At 43.0% G+C, this 26,355-nt stretch overlaps 1 protein-coding gene across 4 annotated transcripts in view; it reads right to left on the minus strand.

Moving 5' to 3' along the window:
- The window catches only part of SEMA5B (semaphorin 5B), a 201,764-nt gene that overhangs the window by 19,888 nt on the left and 155,521 nt on the right, over positions 1-26,355 (minus strand). For 2 of the 4 annotated variants that reach the window (XM_069861434.1, XM_069861436.1), the window contains exons 13-22: positions 24,605-24,722; positions 18,410-18,591; positions 15,157-15,300; positions 12,954-13,101; positions 11,417-11,642; positions 10,551-10,769; positions 8,666-8,839; positions 7,616-7,765; positions 6,651-6,695; positions 3,277-3,482 (exon numbers count right to left, since the gene is read on the minus strand). In XM_069861434.1, coding sequence (XP_069717535.1) covers positions 3,277-3,482; positions 6,651-6,695; positions 7,616-7,765; positions 8,666-8,839; positions 10,551-10,769; positions 11,417-11,642; positions 12,954-13,101; positions 15,157-15,300; positions 18,410-18,591; positions 24,605-24,722 — 1,612 coding nt within the window. Of the gene's footprint in view, positions 1-3,276; positions 3,483-6,650; positions 6,696-7,615; positions 7,766-8,665; positions 8,840-9,129; positions 10,088-10,550; positions 10,770-11,416; positions 11,643-12,953; positions 13,102-15,156; positions 15,301-18,409; positions 18,592-24,604; positions 24,723-26,355 lie in introns of those variants that run through there. The other 2 variants (XM_069861435.1, XM_069861438.1) reach the window with 2 other exon arrangements.

Raw genomic sequence — 26,355 nt, forward strand, 5'->3', positions numbered from 1 at the left:
GCTAAATGATCAATAGGTCACCATTACGCATGGTATTTACACCTGATCTGCATTACTGCATTGCTGTGCTGAAATGTCCAACAAGGCTCATATCAGCTAGCACTTCCTTCATTAAAACCTGCCTTCATATAAAATTCACCTTGATTTGTGAGTTTGCATTCAGTGCTGCACATTTGAATACAACACTGTCAAACTTTCTACTGTTTTCACCTGCTGGTTGGAGAGCAGAGATGTTTCAAGATGAAAACAAGTTAAAGATGGTTGCATAAGGCTTATTATTATCAAAGAATGGAAAACAATAGACTTGTGCATATGCTCAGCCTTCTGCTACCATCATGTCATTCATTGTGTATTATCATTTTCTGTTACTGAAAAGTAGTCCACATAACACGTATATCCTTAATCGTGGATTTTTTAACTCTTTCACACACACTTCCATAAACCTACAATGATTCTTTTGCTTTTATGAATTAAAAAACGTTGGAGAAGTTTTCGTAAAAATCTCCTGAATATGAACTTACTTGGGTTTAGAATCTGGAATTTCAGGTGGTTTTGCTTTCTTTCATACATGCACATTTTAAATTCAGATGGGCCCATATCCAAGCTCAGCCCAGCCCTCATTTTCCAGAAGGTGAATTTTAGCTCCTCCATCATTTGAATGTTAATTGTGTAGCATCACAATAAAGCCACACATGCTCCTTGAAGGCATGAAAAACTCCCTCCTGATCCTAAGAAAAATCTGACATTTATTCCTAAATATAAAGCTGACTAATAACAAGTTCTGTAAGTAATTACACAGCACAAAGCACACAGAACCTTCCTCTTACTGCACCACTGTTATATTCTTCAAGGGAGCATTGAGAAGTGGTAAATTTGTAGCATTAAATGAGACACTTTCAGGCAAGAGTTTAAGAAAGGAAGGATAATAGAGAAGATGAACATAAGGAAATAATCAACAGGAATAGAGAAAAGGGCCTCCACTTGTTAAACAGATTTTACCCTTTCTAGAAATCTCTGCCTCATTCACTACGCTGAAAGAGCATGACTTTGAGTTCTTCCTAGCAAGTAGCCCCTTGCTCCTAAACATTTAGTTTTGGTCTGTCCAATGACTGCAGATTTATGCACTTGAACTCTTTCACTTCCTGACATTCTATAAATAAGCCCCATCTGGTCTATCTCTCCTTGTGTCCAAGTTCCTTCTCCCCCCAGCCTAACTCATACAGTCCCAGTTAGCTAATGCCTTACTTTAAATAAACTAAACTTTTCAAAACTTGATCTAATGCCTAGGCTCTTTATGTTCCTCGAAAGAAGACTCTAACAGCTGCTCACTGTTACTACACACTGGATCAAGTATTCAGCAATGGATGGATCAAAGAGGTCAGCTCCCTCTTGATACAACATTAACTGCTATTCTAAACTTTGCTTAGCTTTGTTATTACTTCTACTCCACTGCACCACTCTGCATAGACATATTGCATTTCATAATCCATTTATTGAATTGACCAAGAACATTCTGTGAACAACTTCATCCTTCTAAATTTTAGCCATTCTTCCTATTTTAGTGTCATCTGATAACATACTATAGTACCAGATACACAATGAAGAAAATGTTAAAACAAAGCCAACCCTGTAACTACCTGCTTTTGGCCACAAAAAAATAAATTTGTCTCTTTTCCTCATTGTTTGCTATATAAGCAACAAAGACATGCTCTTGCTCATCTCTTCATTCCTGCAAGCCTTTTTCATCTAGGTCTTCCTATTGACTCTGGCACAACTACTCACGTAACTGAAAGGATTGCTCTCATATTTTGAAGCTTCCAGGATTAGGTCCTAGTTCTTCACCTGTCTTAATAATTTATTACCTAACCTGTATATGCAGAGTGTGTAGAATAATACATCCTGTGAAACTTTGTTAAAAGCCTCTGAAAATCCCAATATGTCTACTGCTTCCCTCCTATCTAGATCAATATTTATTTAATTTAAAAAAGGAATCCAATTTGGTTGACATGATTTACTTTCAACAAATCTATGCTGACTCGCATTATGATGCTGCACCCTTATTAAACTGCATGCAACTATAGCCTTATGCTGCTAGGAAATGTATTTTTGAAACTGCATTTATAGGCAGTAGGATACTCTGAGGGGCTGCAATGCCCAGCTGAAGGAATTCAGCACATGCTCATTGCCAAACAGGTCTGTTATTTTCCCAGCTCACACTGTTTCCCTTTAAAACACCAAAACAACATTGACTCTTTTCAAATGATTTGATGCAAGCTCTTAGTTCTGATGTGTATTCACATTGCAAATCATGGCCGTGTATCAGAAGATGTCCCGTGCCCAGCATTACAAAACTTTACATAGAAACAGTCCCAAACAGTCAGGGAATTTAGACTATGGCAATGGTCCCACCATTGATCCTATTGTTGGGTCTCAGTCTGAAGCCAGGACAAATCAGCAGAAACAGACAATCAAAATGTCAACAGCACATAGCTATATGAAAGAACAAGCAACTGCAGGGTTTCCTTCTGGTTTGTTTTCATGTCCCAAATAATGGCCCACACTCTTCAAGTGACCTTAGGCAGGCTGTCCCTCCCAAAGGGACTTGAAGCCCCTTCACCCAATCCACTCCTTACTTCACTGATTGCACATTTAACCTGGAAACACAGTGATGTGCTACTGTCTCAGTGTATTGTCTCTAGCACACTTGTCTTCTCCTAAGGCTTCAGCTCCCAGTTCTGTTGCTATCATTGAATCCTGCATGGCTGCCTCAGGTAAGTTCTGTCCAGTACTGACAGAGAGGGCAAAACCCTCTCTGCTTTCTCATTCTCTCCAATCTGGCAGTTCCCAAAGCATTTCCAGATTCTTGTCGTACCAATAAGCACTTTACCAGCTATTTGTCTAATGAATTTTCCATTTTTATTCTTCCTCCCCTCCACTTCCTCTTACCATGCAGTAACAATGCACTGAATCGAGCTCTCACTGATTTCAACGAGGACAATTCTTATACATATAATAGTCAGAATGGGCTGGAGTATCTTGGAATGTGCTTTCCAGACTGGCATTCATCAGGACTGTGAAACAGAACAAAATCCCATTGCAGCAATGGGACTTTTAACCCCTTTGTAACAGTATGGCTAAACACCCCTTCAATCCTGTGTGTAACACCAACAGCTGGGCACAGAAACACAAACCTACTCAGTTCCAGCCATGACATAAATACGTAATTTGTACAGGGAGTATCAAGCTGTTTGTGGCATTTCTCATCGAGGACCCTACCTTGAACTCCATAGGGGTGTACTTCTCATTCTTGGGGGTAGAGTTGCCCTTGTAATGGAGATGGTTGGGAGTGGTTGGGTGGATAACAGTTGACTCCTGGGACTGCCTCTGACAGCGCTGGCAGTACACGTAGATCACAAACGTTAAGAGGCTGGAGCCAAAGAAACAGGAGACCCCAGTGGCAATCAGATGGATGAGACTAAAGCCTGCAAGGAAAATGACAAGAGATGCTATTTTTAAAGAACAGCGTTTTTCCCTCTCCCAAGAAGACCACAGGTGCAAATCAGAGTTACGGCATCTTGGGATCAACATTAATAAGCTGTTGAAGCAAGAGTCTTACGTTCAAACATAAACTGACATAATCTCCCTGCAAATCGGTCTCCCCACTGCAGCTCTGCCTTGTGCAGTTTAACAGGTTCATACATTGTTTTCTCAAAGCTCCCTCCCTGTCTCTCCTCTCTCCCCTCTATTGATATTGAAACTAAACATTATGTTAAGCTGACAGCTAAAGAAATGAGCCGTACAAACAATGCACATTAATGGATTCCAAAGCATGTGCGTGTCATGGAAATAAGGGGATAAAAATGCTCAGTGTTTCTCTGAAGGGGAAGGAAGAGAGGGGAAAGCCCTTTTTGATGGCTGCCCAAAATGTCTATGGGACTAAGAAGGCAGGGGGTGGGGGGAAAAGAGACACATTCCTCCCCCATGTAATCCAAGTGTGCTCAGAATACTTGCTTATTCACAGGGTGGTATTGCCTTGCTATCTCTGCACTAGCACCGAGGTGTATTTGTATCGCCTACAGTAAAACAAGAGTCCTGAGGGGAATGGGAAAGAGAAGGTAGAAAAGGAAAAGAGGGAAGGAACTGCTTGAAAAAACACTTCTTTGTTGTCTTTCTCCATGAACTGCAAAGATAGGAAGCCAACTGCAGGCAGGTGCTGGTGGGGTAGCTACAGCACAAATATTTCAAACAGAAAAGCTCTCGGAGTATAAAAGTCCTACAGAGATATCTCTCCACAAGGGATTGCAGCAGCACCCTTCAAGCACAGCACTGACCTCTGGAAGGAGCTGTAGTTCTGCCTCCCATGCGCTGGGAGCTACCTAACTGGCAGCTGTGATGGGCTGGGGGAAGACAAAGTCAAACAGTACTCCTCATTCCTCCCTCATCTCAGAGAGTCTCAAACCCAACCACCAACAGATGTCCTCTGACAACAGAGCAAACAGAGGTGACCTTTATAGCCACCACGCTAACGAAGCAACCAGAAGCAATCTTGGGTAGCAAAATGTTATGACCCTGTTGCCTTTTGCTGCATGCAGGAGGGATCTACAGCAGAAGAATCAGTGCTGATGACTCCAAATTCTACTTCTTTTCTTCTGCATTTGCTCTGCTATGTTTCTAAGAGGAGTAACAGGGTCCTTTGAGGGACCCCTGACTGCTTCCCCCAGGGCAGTTGTCCCAGGGGTCAGCCCTTTGGGCACAGTGGCAACTACAGCAGCAAAATTCCTGTAATACTTGAAAAGCCAATTCATTTGGACAGACTGCTGTGTTGACTTGACTGTGTGCAAAGAAATGGAAGGGACTACTCAGAGAGTGGCTTTAAATAAGGTTCATTCTTAGTCTGATCACGGTGTGCTTTTTTTTTGGTGCCATCTTACATTTTAACTGATACGCTTTTCAAATAAAGAATTGTGCCCATTAGTCTATGGCTCTGCTCTAATCTTTAGTTAAAAAATATCCTCCTGAGTTTAAAGAGAACAAAACCAATAGAGTTCTACAGCAAAGTAATACACTTCAACCATAATTACAGTTGGGAGCATACAGAGTTTATTGGACTGACGAGGTACATTTATTTTTTAAACCACACTAAAAAATTCTTCTGCAAGATTACCACTTTCTATTGTGTTTTGGATGATGGTCCAAAAAACCAGCAAAAAGATGATAATTTCCTACTAAATGTTACAAGACTTTTCCAAAAAGACATTTCCTTTCTAAAAATCTCCGCTTGCTTTACCTCACCCATGAGACCTAAAACACAGTGGAACCACATGACCCTCTGTCACATTTTCCTCCTGTCCAACTTTGCTTATTTTGCAGTGAATTTTTCATTTCACTGCTACACTGACTAATTCACTACAGTGTGACATCCTCTCTAAAACATAAGGTTCTTTTACATTTCCCCCTCACTTTTGAAAGACTCATCTGATTTTTTAGGTGACTTTTAGCTGTCTCTTAGAGAAAAAAACAAATTATTTTGTTTGCAGCATGTAAGTCCCCAGGGGGGAAGCTTTCTGGTTCATCACTTTTAAAATATAGATTTTCTGAGATGCATCAACAGAATTTCTATTGATTGGCTTCTTTGCCAAATACTGTAGAAAACTAAGTAATAAATAATATTAAATATGGCAAAATGTAGATTGCAACAGAAAATATAATGGTGGTGGTGAAAGAAGGAAGCGTGGCTGGAGTGCACAAAAGCAGAGTGCAAGCCACAGTAAGGAGTCCTGGAACAGAAGCAGATACGGTGGACTCTGAGGGAGGAGTGACGCAGAAAGCTGACCGTTACATTGCAGGTGCTGAAATTTTAATTCCATTGATTGTCCCAAAGTCACAAACTGAGAGGCCACATTTTTGTGCCACAGGTGGTGGGCCTGTTTTTTGCCATGATCTCCACAGGGAGAAGAGATTTTGGCAGCCTGCAAATCATCTAGATTTCAGGAAAGCAGGGATGTAGCACTAGCAGGAATTGACATGGCTGTTAGCGTGAAACTAGCATTTTGAAACATTGAAGGAACCTGTCATTTTCTTCAGTATGCATTTTTATCTTCAGAGCTCCTAGGGCAGTGGAAAAGTGACACTAATGACTGGACCTTTCCAAGTTACATGCAGAAAGGAAACACAAGTTCTGTGAAAGGTGAGGACTTGAATGAAAGGAGATGCTTGGAAGACAAGTATAAACTCTAATCTCGTCCTATATCAGCAAAGGATGTGTCTAAGAGACCCTGTTCACTGAAATTTTTATAGGTTATTTAAAAACACCTGCCTCCAAACAACTGGAGGCTTATAGTGGTTGAATGAGGAATATCCCTTTCTTTCTCCTGAACCATTTACCTTGCAGGTAGAGACAAGCAATATGCTGCCCAGTAATTAATGAACCTCAGTGGCCAACCCAAACCCTGAAATAAATAAAAGTCTTGGAACTGACAAGTGGACATGCGATACATTCCCCTAGTCTGACTCAGACAGCAAGGCTCCAGTAGAATTAAGGCTATCAGTGGGATATGAGCTGTATAGATTAATGGTTTGGTTGATACTGCACAGGGAGAAAAGAAACCAGGTTAAGATAAAAATAAGATATATAGTTAGTGGTACCCTACCTCCACAGTTCGTGCTCTCATCAACGCTGGAGGCTGGCAGGATCACTAAACAAAGAAAAGAAGATTGGAGAAAGTTGTCATTTTGCCACCACTTTACTTCTTTAAGTAATTAAACCCCCTGTGCTCCAGACACGAGAAGCTGCTCATGTGTTCTGCATCAAGAGTCTCTCTAAATTGAATGATAAGCTCAGAGTGTGAAACACATGCAACAAAACCTCCCCGAAGACCTGACAGTTCTAGTACTGTTACCTGACCACTGTTTAGATTCTTTAATTTAGGGAAAAGAAGATAGCTAGAAAACCTCGAAAAAGAAGAGTACCATTGCCTAGAGGTCTCAGATCTCTAAGTCAGCGCATTGTAATCCAGAAAAGAACATGTGGAAAGGGGTTATTCAGTCTAAACCCATATAAAATATTTGTCTGAGAGGTTCAATTTCCACAAAACACAGGGTGGAAGATGTTGATGGCCATCTGTCCATCAACAGTGTTGCTCTGTTAGACTCACGATTAATCTCCCCACTTCTCACACAAAATTTCTCCATCTGCCTCACCTTGTTTCTTCACTCTTTTGGGATGTTTCTTTTGATACCTGAACTCAAGGACCTTTTGTTTCCTATATCCATCCTGAGGACAGATATTGTTTTTATAACCCAGCCAGAGATGAACTATGCAATGTTAAAAGCTTCAGCTCACGTGAAGCAATACTAGTTATTTATGAGAAATCTTGGCTTTATGGCTTTATGAGAAATCTGTTTTAAAGAAAATCCAAGCTCCCTTAAATGAATGCTAGTTACCCTGTGCCTGCCACAAGGGAGTTTAGAACATGTTTGTTTGCTTGCTTGCTTTTCTAGAAGCATCCAAACCCAATTTATAGCAGAGAAAATACCAGCCTAGCTTGACAGTCAGTGCACAAGCTGCTCTCCTGAATTGGCCCACCCTCTCCCTCCTCCATGACACCATACGTACCAGGAATTTCATTATATAGGCAATCCTGGTACTGCGTGCTGTTTCCAACGCACTGAGAAGAGTCTGGGCTGTGTACCTTGCAATAACGGCTGCGGTATTGGATGCCCTCTTCATTACACAGGCTCCATTCTGACCACTCTGACCAGCCACCTGAAAGCCAAGATCAGGAAAACACACAGACAAAGTCACCAAGAAGGAAAAGGTTCCCTTGTCGGTATCAAACTTCTCCCATGCTGAAGGGTGTCTGGATCTTGGCCTGGACCTCTCTTGCACATCTAATCCAGGGGCCATCAGTGGATTTCATTTTCTCTATACAAAAAGCAATGCAAGCATCATACCCTGCTTGTCGGGTTGTGCTTTTCTTGATAGAGACTGAGCCAACCTTTGGTGAAACACCGCACAGCACAGAGTTATCTTAAAACCTCTTATATCAGCTCCTTGGTTGAAGACATACAATGAGCTGGATGAGGCAATGTTGCACCAGGACCTCCAACTTTTGAGGTGGCCTCCCAGGCATACCACAAGCAGCCAGAACAAGTGACAGCAGTTAGAGAGTTTTTCCGATGTTCCTAAGGACAGGAGTTAGCCTGCACTAGATCAGAAATGTACAAAAGAGGTTGAAACCCAGCACAGATCTAACTCCTGTCCTCTGAGTTGTAGCACATGCTCATTTGCCCTTCTGTGTAAGAAAAAGGAAGGATTGTCCTTTCAGTAACTGTACAGATTGATGCTTCATGACTCCTTCTGTTTGTTTTGTAAGCTTCCACATTGAAGAACCAAGCTCCTGCTTTTTCATTTACTTTAAATGGATCAGCTGTTAACAAGATTTTGCCTGTCTGGCCCCAGAATACCAGTGCGTGGGCTAGTCAACAGGTGAAGAGAAAGGTGATGCATTGCAATTGAACACTGGGATGTCTCCTTTTTACCTGGCTCAACAGACATTTACTGAATGGACAGAAAAGCTCCTAACTGGTGGAGTTCCTGATTTATTTTTCAAATATTTTGCTCCCACCACCACCCAAGCCAGCTGGAGCAGGGACAAGAACAGGCTACCTTCACATGGGTGTGTGTTGCAAAGGGCCTCCTCGGTGTGCAAACCAATGCAGATATCCTCTCCGCTAGATGGAGCTGGATTGGTGCAAGTCCGAGTGCGTTGATAGTGTCCTCCTCCACAGGTTGCTGAGCAGTGAGACCAAGGTGTCCAGCAAGACCACGAACCTTTCACTGAAGGACATTGAAAAGCAAGGAGAGAGAGGTAAATGCCCTTGGTTACTCCTCTCACTGTGACAAAGCTGGAGAGCCCCAGTATCTCACCTTCCAGATCCACCCAGCCCAGACTAGCTAGCAGTTTCTTGCACCCCAGGACAGCTGGGCCTGACAACAGGAACTTCGTATCAAGACAGGGTATGAACGTGCTGCACTCTGCAGATGCAGAATGAGGTCTATGCACAAAACACTCTGCATCATAAAGTGCCAAAACAGAAACTATTGTTTAGGGCAGTCACTGAAATCTAATCTAATCTTTCCTACACCCTACTATAAAATAGCATTGTCATTATTATTATACTGTCTCCTGATGCTTCACCTACAGCAACAGCAGAAGGGAAAAAAGTGCTGTACAACCTAAGTGGAGCTCATATGGCACCTTTCTGTGGGGGCCTTGAGTCCTCTACTTCCAACAAAAACTCAGAGGCTTTATCTGAGCACAGCCCCATAAGAGGTTAACAGTAAAACTAGAGAGGGATTTAAGATTCCTGATTCCCAACCACCCCCTGTCAGGCAACCAGCGTGCCTAATTTGCAGGTCCACATGCCACTTATTTCAGAAGATAATAACCTGATTAATTAGCACAAGATAAACCCAGGATTTGTGTATACACATTGAGTGAGGCAGGGAAGGAGGGAGACACAGAAAAATAGTAATCATGCACTCAGAACAGATTGTAAAACATCATAGTGTCCAAGGGGAGAAAACAGCACAGAAGAAGGGCACAGACATTAGTGAAAAGCCACTGAGAGCTTCCAAAATAGTACTAATAGCTGCCTTTATAATGCTAGAGTTATTTTCTTTTTATAGGCCATGGAGTGCAATATTCGACACTCCTGCTATGCTCTTGCTGCATATTCTGATCATATTATCCTATCTGCATTGGAATTTTATCTTTGTATTGAATTTTACAATCATAATAATACTATTATAAGATATTATTTTCAAGTGTAGGCCACAAACTATATTGCCAGAGGTAGATAATTGCTAAGACTGCAAAGAGGCAAGGTAATTTGTGTAAGTCCACTTAAATTTAGTCTAGATAGTTATTACAGAGCAAGAAGAAGTATAAGTAAGAGAGAATACAGTAGTCAATGGTCTATTATTACTATTCTGGACCAGGAGTGCAACATAAACATGAGGACAAACTCGAAAACCAGGAAACCAGGCAAGAATACTCCCTGCTGGCTGCGCAGGAAATGGTAACTGATGTCAAGAGTAGATGCCCATCGCAAGAACAATACGTAAGCAGGAGAGGGGGAAGAAACAAGTGTTCACAAGAAGAATCGCCACATCAAACATCTCTACATAGTATATTAAGCCACATTTATTAAGCCTGTCTCCTCATTAAGGTGCAGATGCACCGTCGTGCCCTCCACTGGATGAAGCTTCAAACCTTCTTGAAGTAAAAAATTGCTAGTCAAGCCACGATACAACTTCCTCTAGAGGATGTGGCTTTGTTATTCTCCAAGCCAAGATGAAACATAAGTCATATCACTAAAGATCACATAGGTGGGTCACTACAATAGCTTTAAAAAAAACCAGGAAAAATCCCCCAAATTAAAAAATAAACCCACCACCTTGGAAATACTGAAATTTCTTTGTGGCTCTACTATTAAGATGGTGAAGAATACTTCTGAATTTCATGCAGGAAGATGATCATGGTTACCTGGGCAGGGATGTGGATTGCAGTCTTGGTACTCCATCGCTGACCCCACACAGGGCAAGCCACCATTTTTAGGTTCAGGGTTTGTGCATGTTCTCTTCCTGATCCTAAAGCCCAACTCACAGTCCCTGGAACAGGAAGACCAGGCTCCCCAGAAGGACCAGCCCCCATTGATGATCCGTGCAGACGTCTTACCAGTCTTGAGGAGGTCATCCACAAGAGCTTCAAGGAAAACAAACAAGACACCATGAGATCACAAATTAATCATTTGTTGAGCATTTTTAAAGGGCTTCAGCTCATTAATAAAATCAGAATTTATGTGCCTTAGGGAAGGGTTTCTGTTGGAAGCTCTTAGCAAGAGTTTTGTTCGACAGAGTTACAGCTAAGCTAGACACAAAATGAAATCTGCACACCCACAAACTGAGTTTACTGATAACCTTGATAAATGACCTTTCTGGGCAGCAAACTGTGGCAGTCAGGGCTGTGTCTTCAGAACACTGCCTTGTATCACAGCAGTACTGAAGGGAGCAACCCCAGAGGCAACACAGAAGGAGACCTCCAGAAAGAAAAAACAGCACAGACACACTGTCCCATAGAATGGCTCTTCTCTTCTCTACACCCTCATTACTTGCCTGCTCTGTTTGGGACAGTTTGGCAGTAGCAAGAGCAAATCTATACGCTGGCATAAAGACCAAGCTCATAACTGTGAGTCACAGGGCTCTCTCCAGCCCTGCCATTCTGCAGTGACACTAGTCGTACACATTGAGACTTATGCAGAAACTCTCATGTTCTTGTTGTTCTGAGAGGATCCCCCTTCCACCACCAAATCTAGGCTTGCCCCACAGTTCCCTGGAGCTGGCAAGACGTACAGTCAGTATCACACACTGCTGAGCCATCGTTGGGGCAGAATCGACTCTCGGTCTTCTTCCTCCCAAACTGCAGTTCATGGGGATCAGACAACTGGGCACGACATGTGTAGCGGAAGCGCTGCTCCTGGCGGGCACCATTCTGGGTGATGTTGACAGGCATCCAAGGGGTCCAGGGTGTGTTCCTGCGTACTTCTGGGCAGCTCTCTGGGTTGCAAGTCTTATATTCCTGCCAAGGAGAAAAAACACCCTCCTCTTACTGAAGAGCAGCAGTCTAATTGACAGAGATTTATTGACAATGCAGAAGATAAGGGGGTATACTTTGGATATAAACCAGCCTCCATCTACCTTGCTTGACCTCACAGCACAGGTCAGAGCAGGGCACAGCGCAAAATGTGGTGACTCTGGAGGCACTGGTGGTGCATAGCTTCAGGCAGACCTCAAGACCTTGCTATTTTTATGTCTCCTTCAGGTTTGTGTTACTTCGCTGACTCAAAGTCCTGTGGGGCTTCGAAAGCTCGGTACATTATGGGCAGGAGAATAATTCAGGCAATAGATAACAATAACAGTAAAAAAAGTTTTCTGCTGTGACCCTGAGATGTGGCTCTCAGGTCGGCGTAGAAGAGCCCCATGAGGACAAAATGTTAGCAAGGTTTATTCCTTGAAAAGTTTACTGTTTTATTTTTAAGATAATCAACTCTTTTTACAGCTATTTTTATTTGGTTGCCTTTCTGAACTCTCTAGCGAGTGCTATGAACCATTTGCCACCCTCGGTGTAGCTACTGAGTACAGACAACATTCTGTCTGGCTGGAGATTGGGTGATTTGGGGGCTTTACTATTCTCACCACTAGTGGGAGGAATTCCTGTGACAAACTTTGTATTCTTGTTTAAAAATAAATAAATAAACCAGTCTTTTCTGGCAGAAGGAAAGAAATGTAATGCTTCAGGACTTTATGATTCTAGAGTAAATGCCAAACAGCTTGTGAACAGATGGGCGGTTCCAGATCAAATCTACTTGCACTGAAAGAAAGTTCTCCATAAAAATAATTAAAACAGCTGCATGAAACAGCTGCCAGAATAGGAAAGTGAAAATAAAGAGAGATAATGGGTAGCCATTGCCTTACTGATCGGTTAACTAGGTGTTTGACCTCTTGGTTACTCAAGTGTGTCAGTGAGACTCATTTCTGATGCCTGTAAGGCCTCCTTGACTCAATGGGAGTGGGGTAGAAGAAGAAAAATGCATAGTGCTTTCAGGTGAAGTACTTGATACCAAAGTCTACAGAGGCCTAAGGAAGTCCTCTATGTACCTGTCTGTCCTTACCTGGACACACACACACACACGCTAACACACACCCACTCTCACACCAACTTTACTGCCTTTCAGAATCAGCCACCTCTTTGCTTCCTGGTTCATTTCAGCATCCTCTCCAGTAAAATCTGAGGATGTACTTCTCTTTCAGCTTGAGAACTAAAACCAAGATGGGGAGAGGAGTTAAATACCCAGTCCCTATAAGACAGATATCAATAAACAATACATACCACAGCGCAGCCTGGACATGTATTTCCATTTTCACAGGACCTCTGCCTTGAATGAATCCCTCCACCACAATTCACACTACATTTATTCCAAGGACCCCATGAAGACCAAAAAATTGGTAATGGACATGGACTGTTCTCATTACAGAATCTGAAAGAAGAAAGCACATTGCTCAAATGTCCATGTCAGCACATCCCAGGGATGAAATGGTGATGGATGCAAGACTGCACACTGTATTTGTTCATGCACGCACTGAAAGCCAGCAGAAGGCTGATACAACAGCCAGATTAGCAATGTTCCTGTTCACAGCAGAGAACTGTACCCTTTGTACAGAATGGGGAGTGGTTAACCAGGCTGAGCTCACTGAGGCAGCTGGAGTAAAGGGTCAAGAGTAGGTTTTTTAAAGTACTCTAATGTCAAAACTTTCATGCACTGAATTCACAAAGAGCTCAAAAGCTGAAGCCCATGTGTCACAAAGAGAATGGATGGTAAATTTTTTCAGTGGGAGGACTAACGGGAGATCACCACAACAGTGATCTGTCAGTAATGGCAGGTGCTAAACACTTGAATCATAGAATCATAAAATCACTAAGTTGGAAAAGAACTTTGAGATCAAGCCCAACCGCACCTGTCCGCTACTAATTCATATCCCTAAGCACTTCATCTATTTGTCTTTTAAACACCTTCAGGGATGGGAGCTCAATCACCTCCCTGGGCAGCCTGGTCCAGTGCATGATAACCCTTTCACTGCAGAAATTTTCCCTTGTGTCCAATCTGAACCTCCCCTGGGGCAGCTTGAGGCCATTCCCTCTCATCCTATCACCAGTCACTTGGGCAAAAGAGACCAACACCCTCCTCTCTACAACCTCCTTTCAGGTAGTTGTAGACAGTGATAAGGTCTCCCTTCAGCCTCCTCCTCTCCAGGCTAAACTACCCCAGTTCCCTCAGCTACCCCTCATAAGATTCGTTCTCCAGCCCCTTCGCCCTTCTCTGGACATGCTCCAGGACCTCAATGTCTTTCTTGTAGTGAAAGGCCCCAAACTGAACACAGTATCCAAGGTGCAGCCTCACTGGTGCTGAGTACAGGGGCACGAACACCTCCAATCTTCTCTTCCCCAAATCTGGCCATTACTGCTGCCTGGACCCTAAGAAATCAGTGTTTGCAACTGGAGCTGAACTAGATGCTACAGGCATCTAAGAGAAGACCCTAAATTAATGCTATTTCATGTTCCCTTTTCAAAAGTAACTTTAATTTTCTTCAGCTTTTTAATCAGTATCGTTCTCAAATTCAATCACACAGGACTGCAATTGACTCAGATGTAGTCTTTAAAACTCAAAAAAGGACCATTCTGAATGGCTACAAATCAAACCAAACATTAAAATGTCCTGAATCAAGGAAGTTAAATGAATTGCCCTTTGTATTCTGAGAAATGCAGAGAGATCTGTCTTAAGTGACCACTCAAGAGACAAGCAACAGCCTACTGCCAAGCAGAGGTGGCCTTTAATGAAATGTCAAATCTGGAAACCAAATTTGGATGCCTTGAAGCATGCGTTTAATGAGGGGCTGGGCTTGAAGAAACATAATAGTGCAGATAGCTCTAGGTTCAAAAAGTATTGGTTTTTAGTGATTTTGCAAGAAATTTGCTCAGTTTAGAGGGGAAAAGGATGTTTTCCTCATGCCAAGGCCTGCAAAAACTCAACTCTGGATCTGTGAGTTAAGCTATATTTTGTCTTGAATTTCCTTTAGTGCATCAGCTCTAAACGATGCAATTGGCAATGGAAGCCACACATATTTAACTGCCTGCTCGGGACGGATGAAGACACTGTAACTGTATCTATCAACTCTGCACTGCAAACAGCAGGTGCAGCGTCACTGAGGACGTCAGCCCTCTGTCTGGGAGACAAGAATACTTGTGAAGGTCTGAAAGGTCCTGCTTGGTACACAGCTCTGAAGTCTGATAGGAATAGTTGGACTCGATCTAAGAGGTCTTTTCCAACCTAGTGATTCTATGATTCTCTAATGGCCACAGTCTCTTTCAAAGAGAGTAGCCATACATATGAACAACCTCATCCCTTTTCTGGAATTCCTTTTCTTTGTGCATTCAGCCAAACAGCCTTAATCTTCATTTATATAAGAATCACCACTTATAGCTGCCAACATTTTAACCACAGAAGCAAACACATGGCATTGTGGACATCTCTTACCTTTCTTCCCTGCTCTGTCCAACACAGACTCTGCCTCCATACCGTGGGGCAGGGTTGCTGCAGGATCGCTGGCGGACCTGAAAGCCAATCCCACATGAAGTGCTACATGGGGCCCAAGAAGACCAGGGTGTCCAAGCTCCATTTCTAACAAAGTAAGCGAGACAGAACAGAGCGTGGGTGTTATCTAATAGTCTGCCCATTTCATGCCATGCTTAATGACAAAACACATAAGGCACTGACACAGGAATCATTGAACTCATTGCAGAAGAGGTTATTCATTTCAACCAGACTTTATATCAGTGGGCATTTAGAAAAGGGAATTTCAGAAGTGCTTAGCATTGGTCTAACTTTTCTCCCATTGAAGTGTCTTAGAACTGGAAAGGAAGAGAATAAAGCCAAAGCTGAATTATTCTCAAAATGCTCCTAGGATTTCCTGGGCAACAGTGTGGTTGCTCTAACTCTTGCTGACTATCCCCCTCATTGTTTCCCCCATGTCTCATAACCCCTCTTTTCAAAGCCGATGGCTGATCCCAAAGTTGTATCCTCTGCATATTTCTGCACAGAGAATTGAGGTTCTGAGGCTAAGTGATGCCAGTTGTGCCACAAGATGTATAAAAACCTACCCTCTGCTAATTCAGTAGGTACCGATGCTTTAAATCTCTTAGAGCAATACTACTGCCAACTCCTATGATTTTATCACACACCTCGTAATATTTGGTGTTTACCTAAAGCCTTAAGCATTGAATCCTATTAAATAGAAAACTAAAAATTCATTAAAAATAACAATAATTTCTTCTAGCTTTCATGGCCGCCTGCAGACGTCACTGTAGTGTGACCTTAAATCTGTAGAAACCAGAAGGCAATTAAGAGCTCAGAGGCAGGATCAAGTTTCACAGTTTAATGAGTGATCAAATCTCTGCTGAGCAGTGGTAACAGCCTGAAGCAAATGTGATGAGGTTCATACTTCAGCGACAACCCTAGTTGATACCTCTGTGACAGAGATGTCAGCAACCACTCTGTGCCTCACTCCTGCAGCAGGCTGAGCACGTGCAGGTGGCTGACTCCTGCAATGCTGCTGCCATGCAGTAACCCAACCACATGCTTACACAGAAGCCAATATTTTCATCTTTAAAATCTTGCATTTATTAAGGTTCATCTTCCTCTGACTTGGCAGCACTACTGAACTTCGGAGCAGGGGAGGAAGAACTGCACCTCATCTCTTCTGTGCTGCAGGTTTCATTTCATATGGAGCCAGAGCAATGCTCTATCTTACAGAATTGCCTAATCTTGACACTTCACTGCCTTAAGCCAAAAAATCTCATTTGTTTTGGGTGTTTGTTTCTTTTCTAGGGAAAAACCTTTCTAAAAAGTCTAGTCAAAAACAACTCAGGTGCTCTCTGGTTTTTTGAAAGCTAAGCTTGAAAACAGATGTTAATTTTCAAAGCATTTACTGAACTAATAACACTGCTGGCAAGGAATAATTTCTGGCATGGCACCAATCAGGGCAGAGGATGAAAGTTAAAACCCACGTTGCCCTTCACACTTTTTGTATTTGTTACCAACTCTTGCCTGTTCTTGGCAGCTTTCTTTCAGAACCCTGTTAGATGTCTCTCCCCTCCTCCTCTTTTTCTCTCATCCCCCTTCTTCCCTTCCCTTCTCCCATCCCAAACAAGATCAAAGGACAAGAAACTCACTTACACAAAAATTATACTATTCAATCATATTCTGCCATGTTTTAACCCACCTATTACCTCCCCATTCCTTAACCCAAAGGAAATATTAAATGTATAATCACAAAAGAAAGGGAAGGTTGCTGTTATTGCAGAAAAAAGGGAAAGTACTACTAAAAATTCCTCAAAAGCCCCATTCTCAGCATCTATTTGTATTTCACCATTTTTAAGAGAAAAAAAGATGCTTTGTTTTCAGATCCCAAGCTTTCTAATAGAACTTATCTTTAAGCATCCTGCTGTCTCTTTGCAAAAAGAAATCTCAATGCCATATAAAGTCAATTAAAGGAAATTTGAGGTCTCAGGTGGGTGTAGAATGACCAGATGTCCCTATTTTTCAAACCATGCAATTTTCCTACGTCTTAAGATTGAATAATCTATTTTTCATCCCCTTCTTAGATGTTGTCTCTGCCCCTGTTGCCATCAGAGCAGTGCTGACCAACCCATCCCAGAGGCATGCTTTCCATTTCCCACTGACATTAAAAGTCCATCTTGGGAAGGCTCCACTCAATCCACCACGGCAGCACAGGGACAGGAAGGACCGCACGCCTTTCAGGCAGCACAGCCCACAACTGGAAGAGGAGATGCCAATTAAAACATGAGTATTGCTGAATTTTTGGTGCCAAGACCAGCACTGATCTCCAGGGAGGAGTCAAGAGACAGCTGTCCTTAGTGGAATAAATGTTATGGAGAAGATAAAGTAGATAAAAAACGTATTGACCCAATATTTACTAAAATATAGGCTCACCCCAACCTGGTTAAGTAGTGCTTACACTATTGCATCATCTCTCCTTGAGTCATGACATGATGTAGTGTGAGGGTGGTGTGGTAACATGGACACAAACGTCATGGTTATGTTTGGGCACCTGACCAGAGAACGTTTAGCTTCTTTACTGCTCAGGCATCAGCTTCAGGCTTCCCTGGAAAGGCAGCACTTTGACACAAGCTGAGCTACAGGCGTTGTTTAAGTGCTGTTCCCGGCAGGCGTGCCTCTGAAGCACCGCTCGCTGCCAGATGATGATCTGTTGCTTGCACCTAGCCAGTGTGCTGCAGACAGTTCACAAACTCACAAAACGAGGCAAACAAACCTTGCCAAGAGCCAGGCTGAGCCCTGTCTTCACAAGTGTTGCTCTGAACTAGCTCTGCTCACTTTTGGTAATGTAACCTCGAAATCCAAACTCTGAAAAATGATGAGCTTATTGGAATTTTTTAGCTTATGGATGTTTAGTTGGCCAAAACCTAACTGCCTTACCTCCCTCTTGATGGGTCAGTAATTGAGGCACAGTGTAGGGAAGATTAATGTGAACACTAACTTGGGGTGCCCATTTTCCAGAAGCCCTGGCTGAAGGTCCTTCTCTCAGAGCCCCCAAGTTCCTTCATTTTTCACGGACTTCATTCTGGACATCATGTACCTCAGTTTGGCCATGATACAACAACATGGCCACAATAACACAAGGAAGGAGCTAAGTTGTGGAGAGGCACAATTCTTGTTCCCTTCATAAAAAAGCATAAAGTGTCTGAGGTACCTTGAACAATTTGCGACCTCGATCCTGGCCCCTTCACAGCCACGACCTCCACAGCGAGGACGAGGGCTGTCACATGAACGTGACCTACACATACAGGAGCCCATGCTGTCCCCGTCCGAATGCTCACACAGTTGCCATGGGGACCAAGGCCCCAGTCTTCCATTTGTCGTCAGGTTTTTCACCTAATTTTAAAAGAAAAAAGGTCATTAACAGAAAGTTTACATTTCTGGAGACAGCCCCACAATAGAAATGCCAAACAAAGCTGCTGGGGGATTAGGATGCAGCTTAGATGGGAGCTGTCTGTGCTTGTGAGCAAGATTCAAAACAGAGGGTTGTTTTCAGACAATGCTGCATCAATATTTACCCTCCAAATTCCACCCTGCATACCTAACGTGTGCGCACAGGCACCCAAGCCGACCCAGCCAGCACCACGCTAGGCGCAAGCATCCATCTGCCATGCCACAAAACCACCACACGTTCCCTCGTCTCACACTGCACAGTTTCAGCCTTTCAAACAACACAACAGCTGGTGCTGGTTGTCCTCAGTCCATTATGCTCCCACTTCTGCAGTGCTTGGGACTGTTCCTGCAGAATATTTTCTCAGTTAGTGGTCATATAACCATAGTGACCAACTGAGACTGGGGCCTCGCTCAGTTTGGCTAACTAAACAAATCTATAGCCTAATTGGCTAAGCTGGATGTAGGAGACGGTGGTGACCAGAATTAATGCTCAGGATCACATAGTGGGCTAAAGAGCACAAATTCATCTCAAGGCAGTTTATACACCAGACCACACTGATATCTGTCTCCTCTGCCCTTTGCTCCATGCCTGTACAGCCCCAAGCAGGATGGGGTTTGACCTTCCTGTGCACTGAAATGAAGAAGTAAAAATACGGTTGTCCTGGCAGAACAAAAGCAGGAGAAACAGAATTATTTCAGTCCAGGACAGGCGAAGACCTTACAGGACGTACAGTGTCAGAGCTTGTTCTGCCTTGTTTTAAACAGTGCTGATAGGTGAGCCCTAAGCCGAGGGCTGGGGGTTAAAGCTGCCAGGGCCCTCACCACCAAGGCTGACAAAAAGATGCGTGCTGCCTGCTCCTCTTGGAATTGCTCCCAGGCCACCGCTGCCTTCTTGGGCTTGGCTTCACTGCTACTGCAAAATCCAGAAACTCCAGGACCATGTCTGGAAACCTGCCCTGAGCACCCTTTCCCTGGCTTCACCTCTGCCCTTGACTTCAGAAACATGAAGCAGAAAGACATCAATGCTGGCCCTGCCTAGGTACAGTTATTTCCTTGCTGCAGCACAGCATCATGATGCAACAACCCCTACTGGCTACCTCCATCCTCCCCACCCATGTCCCAGAGTGTAGAGCCTCGCGGGCAGGATGGCAGCTGCGTGCCAGTGGCTCATCCCCACTGGTGTCACATAGGGTGGTGAGATGCTCAGTAGCTTTGCTAAAACTGCTGGCAAAGGCAACACTGGACTTGACCTGGGTGTCTCACACAGCCAAGGGTGAAGGAAGGAAAATGCTGGGGCCAAAACCTTGAGGCAGCCACCGTTAACAAAACCCACTGTGCTATGCATGCTTCACTGAGCTCCACAGTCAGCAGGATCTGTCCCCCAGCATCACCCCAGGGAGTCAGACAAGGAAACTGAGGCGTGGAGAGACTGCTAACCTGCTCAGGAGTCACACAAGAAGCCAACAACAGACACAGGAGTTGTGCTTTCAAACACTCTTCCTCTGAAACATGCTGCTTTGTGCTTACTCTTCAAGTCTAACGCTACTTTAAACACTCACAATGCACTTCTAGTGGGCTGTCATCTTCCCCTCACCCATCTACAGCAGCACCAAAACCCTGCAGCACTGGCATGGAAGTAGTTTAGATCCGTTACTGCACTCATCAGGCTGCAGCCAGGGGATTCCAAGCACCTGTTGTAAAACCTCTGTTTGCAATGGATTATCATCTCCTCATAAAAAAATTTGCTCTGGGCTGCAGGTTAAAGGCAAGATGCCCAGAGAAAAGAACATCCGAGTTTTGTTATTGTTGAATTTGTTGTTTTAAACATGCATGCAGTCAAAAATCAATACAGTTGGGTTGCTAAAAGTCAGGGGACAAAAAAAAATTAAAGGAACTACTTTCAGATATTTAATACTAGATTTTTATCTCCTTTTTCCTCCTGCCTTACAAAAAGTCATAATCCATGTATCGGATCTTTTCTGTTCATTTTTGAGCCAGAAAGCCTTGCTGATTCCAGCAGGGAGTTCTGTTCAGAAATCAATGGTATGATATGGCCTGTGGCTTCCATTAAAAAAAAAAAAAGCCTGACAAATAATTATTGGCTCATAAGTGATACTGGGAAACTACCCAAAAATTAAACAAATAAGCAGCCATAACCAAAATGCTGAGATTTATAAACATGTCACGTTGTGAGTGTGGGAAGTTCTTATAGTTAAGAAATTACATATGGATTACTGTTCCATCTTTAAATTCATAAGAATATTTTCAAAAGAGCAAACTTGGGAGTTGGGATCAAAACCCTTATGCATTGATCTTTTTTCAGGAATGTCTTTGCAAGTCAAATCCTTTGTAGCACAGTGCCCATCAGACAGAAAGGACATCTTTGAAAACAAATGCGATCAAATGCCCTTCTCTCACTTGATAATATTGCCAATTCCAGAGTTCTTGAATTTCATAAACTGCCTTCTCCCACCAAAAGCATCACATTTTTGTTTCTTCCTTGTAGCATCTAAAGGCTCAAGTGCAGGATCTAAAAAATTTAAAGTGACCGTTCCTATTCCCTGCTACCAGGATACTTTCACTGCTTATTTTGATATTGCAGGTATGGCTAGAAGCATTCCTTGTCCTTTTGATTCATCTATGCTTCCTCCTAGGATAGAGATGTCAACTGCTTATAACTTTGCCAAGCTTTAAGTATTTCATCTGGAAGTTTCCATGTTGACTATTTGAAGGAAGCTGAAAATTCTTGCAAAGTTTCAGTCAAAGTTTTTCAATCATTTCTAAAACCGAACATAGGGAAAAGAATGTCCATAAGTAGCAAACTTTTCCTTGAAATAAGCTAGTGTTCAGAGCAAGTAACTGAACTTGATGTCCTTAGAACAGCTTTCTGCAATTCCCATGAAAAAACATTCCAATCTGCCAAGGGTACAAACTTCTTGGGAGGTAGGGGGGAAAAAGCTTAATTTTCAGAGACTCATAGATTTCGATCCTGGCACCTGGGGTCATCTTTGTGCACTGGACATGATTCAGAGTGGACCAAAGCAGGATTATCCTGGGCACTGCAGTTCTGAGTGGCTTTGCCCACATGAATTGAGCACAGGGTACAAATCTGCTAGATAACCCGAAAAAGGAGTGGGGAGACTGGCACTGATTAGCAAGAACATAAGGTAGCATGGAGCAGATTCCAGATGACTGAGATAGGGGATGGCTGCACACACAGAGAGGGACTGGGATGAAAACCTGCAAGGAAGAGCATCAGTTGGCATGGGATAAGGAGGACTATATGCTTTATTGGGAATACTCAGTTCCTGACTCGCCAACCACCATCAACAGTGACCCCATAAGCTTGGCTAATCGAGTTTGTCAGCCAAATCTACAGTTCCTTTCTTGCTGGTGGCTCATGTTGGCATCAGTAAGATATTATAAAGCAGGATGTGGCTTTTTTTTTAGTTCTTCTGAAACACAAAAGCACCTCACTCCCTTCTCCCAAGCTTAAGCATGAAAGCATACATTCAGGACTCCCCGATATGACAACGCGCATACAGGGAAAAGAAGAGCAGCATGTGCAATTCATGTCCTATAATTTCTTAATGTTAAAATGTTTGACATCGCAATCCTAGCAACAAACCTGTAGGAGGTTCTGGGTGTTACCTCGTAATAACATTTATTAACCATCGCTCAAGGTACTATGCTAACGCTATATCAGTAACCCTCTATCTAAGATCCCTTAACATTAAAGCTGGAGAGTGGGAATTGGTGGTACAATGGAGTGCTGTACAAAGATGTTCAGACTAGCTCTGAACAAGCACGTTTTCACAAGAGGAACAGTCAAGTTGTGTTAGTGTTATGGCTGACTCACACAAATGCCTGGCCTCTGTAGGATATAATTCAATAATATGCCAGTTCTGGCTTTGAAAGTTGCCACATGCCAATCTCTCAGCTGTGCCAGGACATCTGTTTGTGGGCTAGGCTGCAGAAGAACTCACTGATATTATCTGGGTTAGGAAAAGTTTACTTGGGAGGGGTGCCTTTAATCTACACCACGTCACACTTGAGCGTGATCTCACAGACAGCTGTACCAGCTCAGCTGAGCATCTGGTGCTCGGCACAGGAAAGTGGGGTGAGAAAAGGCAGGACTTCTTAAGACAGTAACTCATCCAACTAAACTTGCAGATAGGCCTGTTTCAGGAGTGACATTTGGCACTGGGTCACTGCATGTCCGTACCTTTCCAGCGGTCATTTGCACATGCAGTCCTAAACTCTTGTCTCTGTTGAAAATGACCTTTATCCTGCACTGAATACAAGGAAATACTTGGATATTGCTGATCTAGATGCTTAAATGAGCCATCCCACTCCACACCAGTGGTGAATTTGATCCAGTGAGGGGCAGAGGAAAAAGAGAAAGAAAGCACTTGCATGTGGGTTTTAAACAGTTTGGCAGCCCATCAGCTGAGGAGCACAGAAAGAGAGCACCTACATGGAAAATAATCTACAATAGAAATGCTAAAACAAATGTAAAACTAGTGCCCCAAGAACAGCCAAAGCTCCTGAATATTCTGTGCTGGATTTTTACGACCTTGAAACAACGATCTGGAGTAGCCTGTTCCCTAGCGTGCACCACGGCGAACATGTTCAGACTAGAGGATTAACACCTCACACACCTATCAACAGACACAGGCATTAAGCAGGACGAGATAACAGCATGGGCAATCAAGAAGCACTGCATCCCAGTTCAACACAGGAGGGTTATAAACACACAAGCCTCTGAATCCAGCAGTGAAAAACTTAAGCCTGCCAAGCTGAGGATGGATTGAAGTAATGACTAATATTTCCCAGGAAAATTTCTGAGAAGTAAGGAAGATAAGGGGAATAAACATTCCAGCACCTTCAGACAGAAATAGCATACTGACAATATAACTCACCCAGTCCTCTCTCTCTATCTACCAGACTTAGCAGTATTAACATGCTAATTGACGTTAGATAATAATGATGGACATTAATGAGGATTCCTCCCAATTTATTTAACAAGACTTGTTTTCCTCCCAAGCCACCTTGCAGGTACAGCTCAAGCAGCAGGAATTAAATTTGGCCAGACAGCTCCTGAGGTTCACAGCCAGGAACTGGTTACTGTTGTCAGAGAAGGGTAGGTGGATGGGAAGGAAGCTGGAGAGCCAACTTAAAGTGATTCAAGCAAAAATACACTTTTTTTTTTTTTTTTTTTTCAACTGCTGCATTTGACGGAGACCAGGGCAGGGAAAGAAGACCAACTCCTTGCAATATCATATAGATTTGGTCTTTGGTTTGCTAAAGTGAAGTTACAACCCAACACTCTTTCTCATACTCCCTCTCTTGGTTACACTCTACCCTTCCCTTGTCTTCTCTAATACTTACTGTATCTTTTTATTCCCTATGCAAACCATCCATGCATACCCTCTCTCTGCTGCTTCCTAGGTCCCTCTTCCTGCCAGTGCAACAATTCTTCACCAGTGTTGTCTCCTGGGCCCAGCTCGGGAAGCCAAGAGGAAAATTAATTGAATGCTGCCTGAGGACGCTACGGTCAGCTATTCTGATTTCCCCAAATGGCAGGGAAGCCAAAGAAATGGTGCAGACAGTGGAGCAGCCCAAAGAAAACCGAAGTTTTATCTAGGGCTTACATGGTTCTCAGCAGTAACCTAGCAATATGATCCAACCTTCCTAATTCAAGGCATAGGTGGACATGAGGAGGAATGAACACCTTTGGGATCCCTCTTTTGGAGCAGACAAATACATTTGGGGGTCTCTGTGTTCTACACAGGAGGCTGTGCACATAAGTTAGTGTGCGCCACAGGGCTCTCTGTGCTTTCCTAACAGCCAGTCCTCATCAGGCTGCCATGCATTCACTTTCCCTCTCCTTTCTACACATACACACACACTCTCACACAGGTATATATAAAATATTTCTACTCCCTCTACTTACTGGACATTCGGTAATATTTTGAGTCCACAGACTCATGTTGGAGCTGTCCTCAATGGTGGTGCATCGCTTCTGCTTGCTATCCCAGCCGCAATAGGGATCTCTGGCTCCTAGGCATTCCCTGCATGTGCAAAGAGAAAAGATTAATGCTCTTTAAGACTGCCTTGCTCTAAGGACACCCTATTCAAGTATATGACAGCTGTCAGCTGCACCATGGCTCAGCAGAAGAAACAATTTCTTCTAAGCAGAGGTTTACCTGCTTGGAAGGGGAGAATAGCTGAATAGAAGGGTGACAGGACACAAAGCAAATATCACTCATAAAAGCTGTAGATTAAAAATCAGTTCACTCCTCTCCAAGGCCTAGGAAAAGAAAATGACTGTACAAATTTTAGTCAAAGAGCACTTGTCATTGAGATATCTTTGTGCCTCCATGTAATCACTCAGCAGGCCAAATCTCACACAAAGCAACCTCTGTGAGTATGTTTTCTGACACTGTGTCCATCCAAAGGGGTTAGACAAGCAGAATTAGCCAATGGACGAGTAATAAAGGCTTTCTATTAGTCTTGGCCTCTGCTGGAACAATGGCTTCATTTATAATCCCAACATCAAGATGTCAGTTTGGAAAAGTCACAGCAGAACATTATTTCTAAGCTTTTGGCTGCTTTGAACACTGCCGTATTCATTTTCCTCCTGAATCCATATTTACAGGCTAAGTGCGTGTTCCCAACATGTGAGCTGCTGAAGAAAAATAACTAGGGTTACTACAGCCACTAAACAGAGAAGGTCAGTCACAGAATTAGTCTACACTGATAAAATTCAGCTGTATTGGTTGTCCCCATGAGTTTCTTTCAAATTGTTAATTTTCATTAAAAAAACCTAAATTACAAGTCACATCATGCATGCATTAGTGAAAGACAAAGAAGAGAGGACTAAACCTAAAGAGATACACAACATTTTTTTTTATTCCAATGATCTATTCTCTTGTATCACACAAAAGGCGGATAGGATCTTTCCAAAAGTCCCAAATGATTTGAAAACTGCCAATTAGACAGCAGCAAGGGACCAACGGGAAAAAATCAGTTCAGAAAGCCAAGCAGGAGGCTAATAAAATTTATTCTAAGGGTAGGTATCAGTATGATAAATGAAACATAAAAAAAAAATAAAAAAAGAGAAAAGAATCAAATGCAATGAAATGTGAACTGTTCCCTCCCAGAAATCTTTGAAATCCTATTAGCCTGTAATCAGCCGCAAATGAAAAAGCAAGTCCCTTAAGCACAGCTGAAAACATTCATCAGTCTGTACTGACTCCACAGCAATTTGCCCCCAAACAAACCCTAGATTGTTTTGTTGTCTGGTACCCAACGCTTCATATATATATAAACACACACACACAGACACACGTGTCAATATGGATATGTTAATTATGAGTTCCCAGTTTGCTCCTACATGGCAACTCCTACGTTTTGTCTACTAAAGATTTCACACATAGAATTGAGAGGAACGTAACTTTATCTTTCACGCTTTAGGAAGGTAGTTACAATGACTGTCTCTACTATATTTTTACTTCAGCTGCTTCAGTACACCCAAGGAAAGGGCAAAGATGAATTTTGTCCCAGCCCTAGGTAACAGAACACCAAATGCTTGCCTAGAAAATACTTGAGATCCTCAGACCATGGGCACAGAAGGGACATGCACTTCTTTGCTCATTATTCTGACTGAGAACCTCCGTCCTGCTGTTTTGGCAACCCACACCA

Source organism: Phaenicophaeus curvirostris, chromosome 7 (genome assembly GCF_032191515.1).
Source record: "Phaenicophaeus curvirostris isolate KB17595 chromosome 7, BPBGC_Pcur_1.0, whole genome shotgun sequence".
Taxonomy (NCBI): Eukaryota; Metazoa; Chordata; class Aves; order Cuculiformes; family Cuculidae; genus Phaenicophaeus; species Phaenicophaeus curvirostris.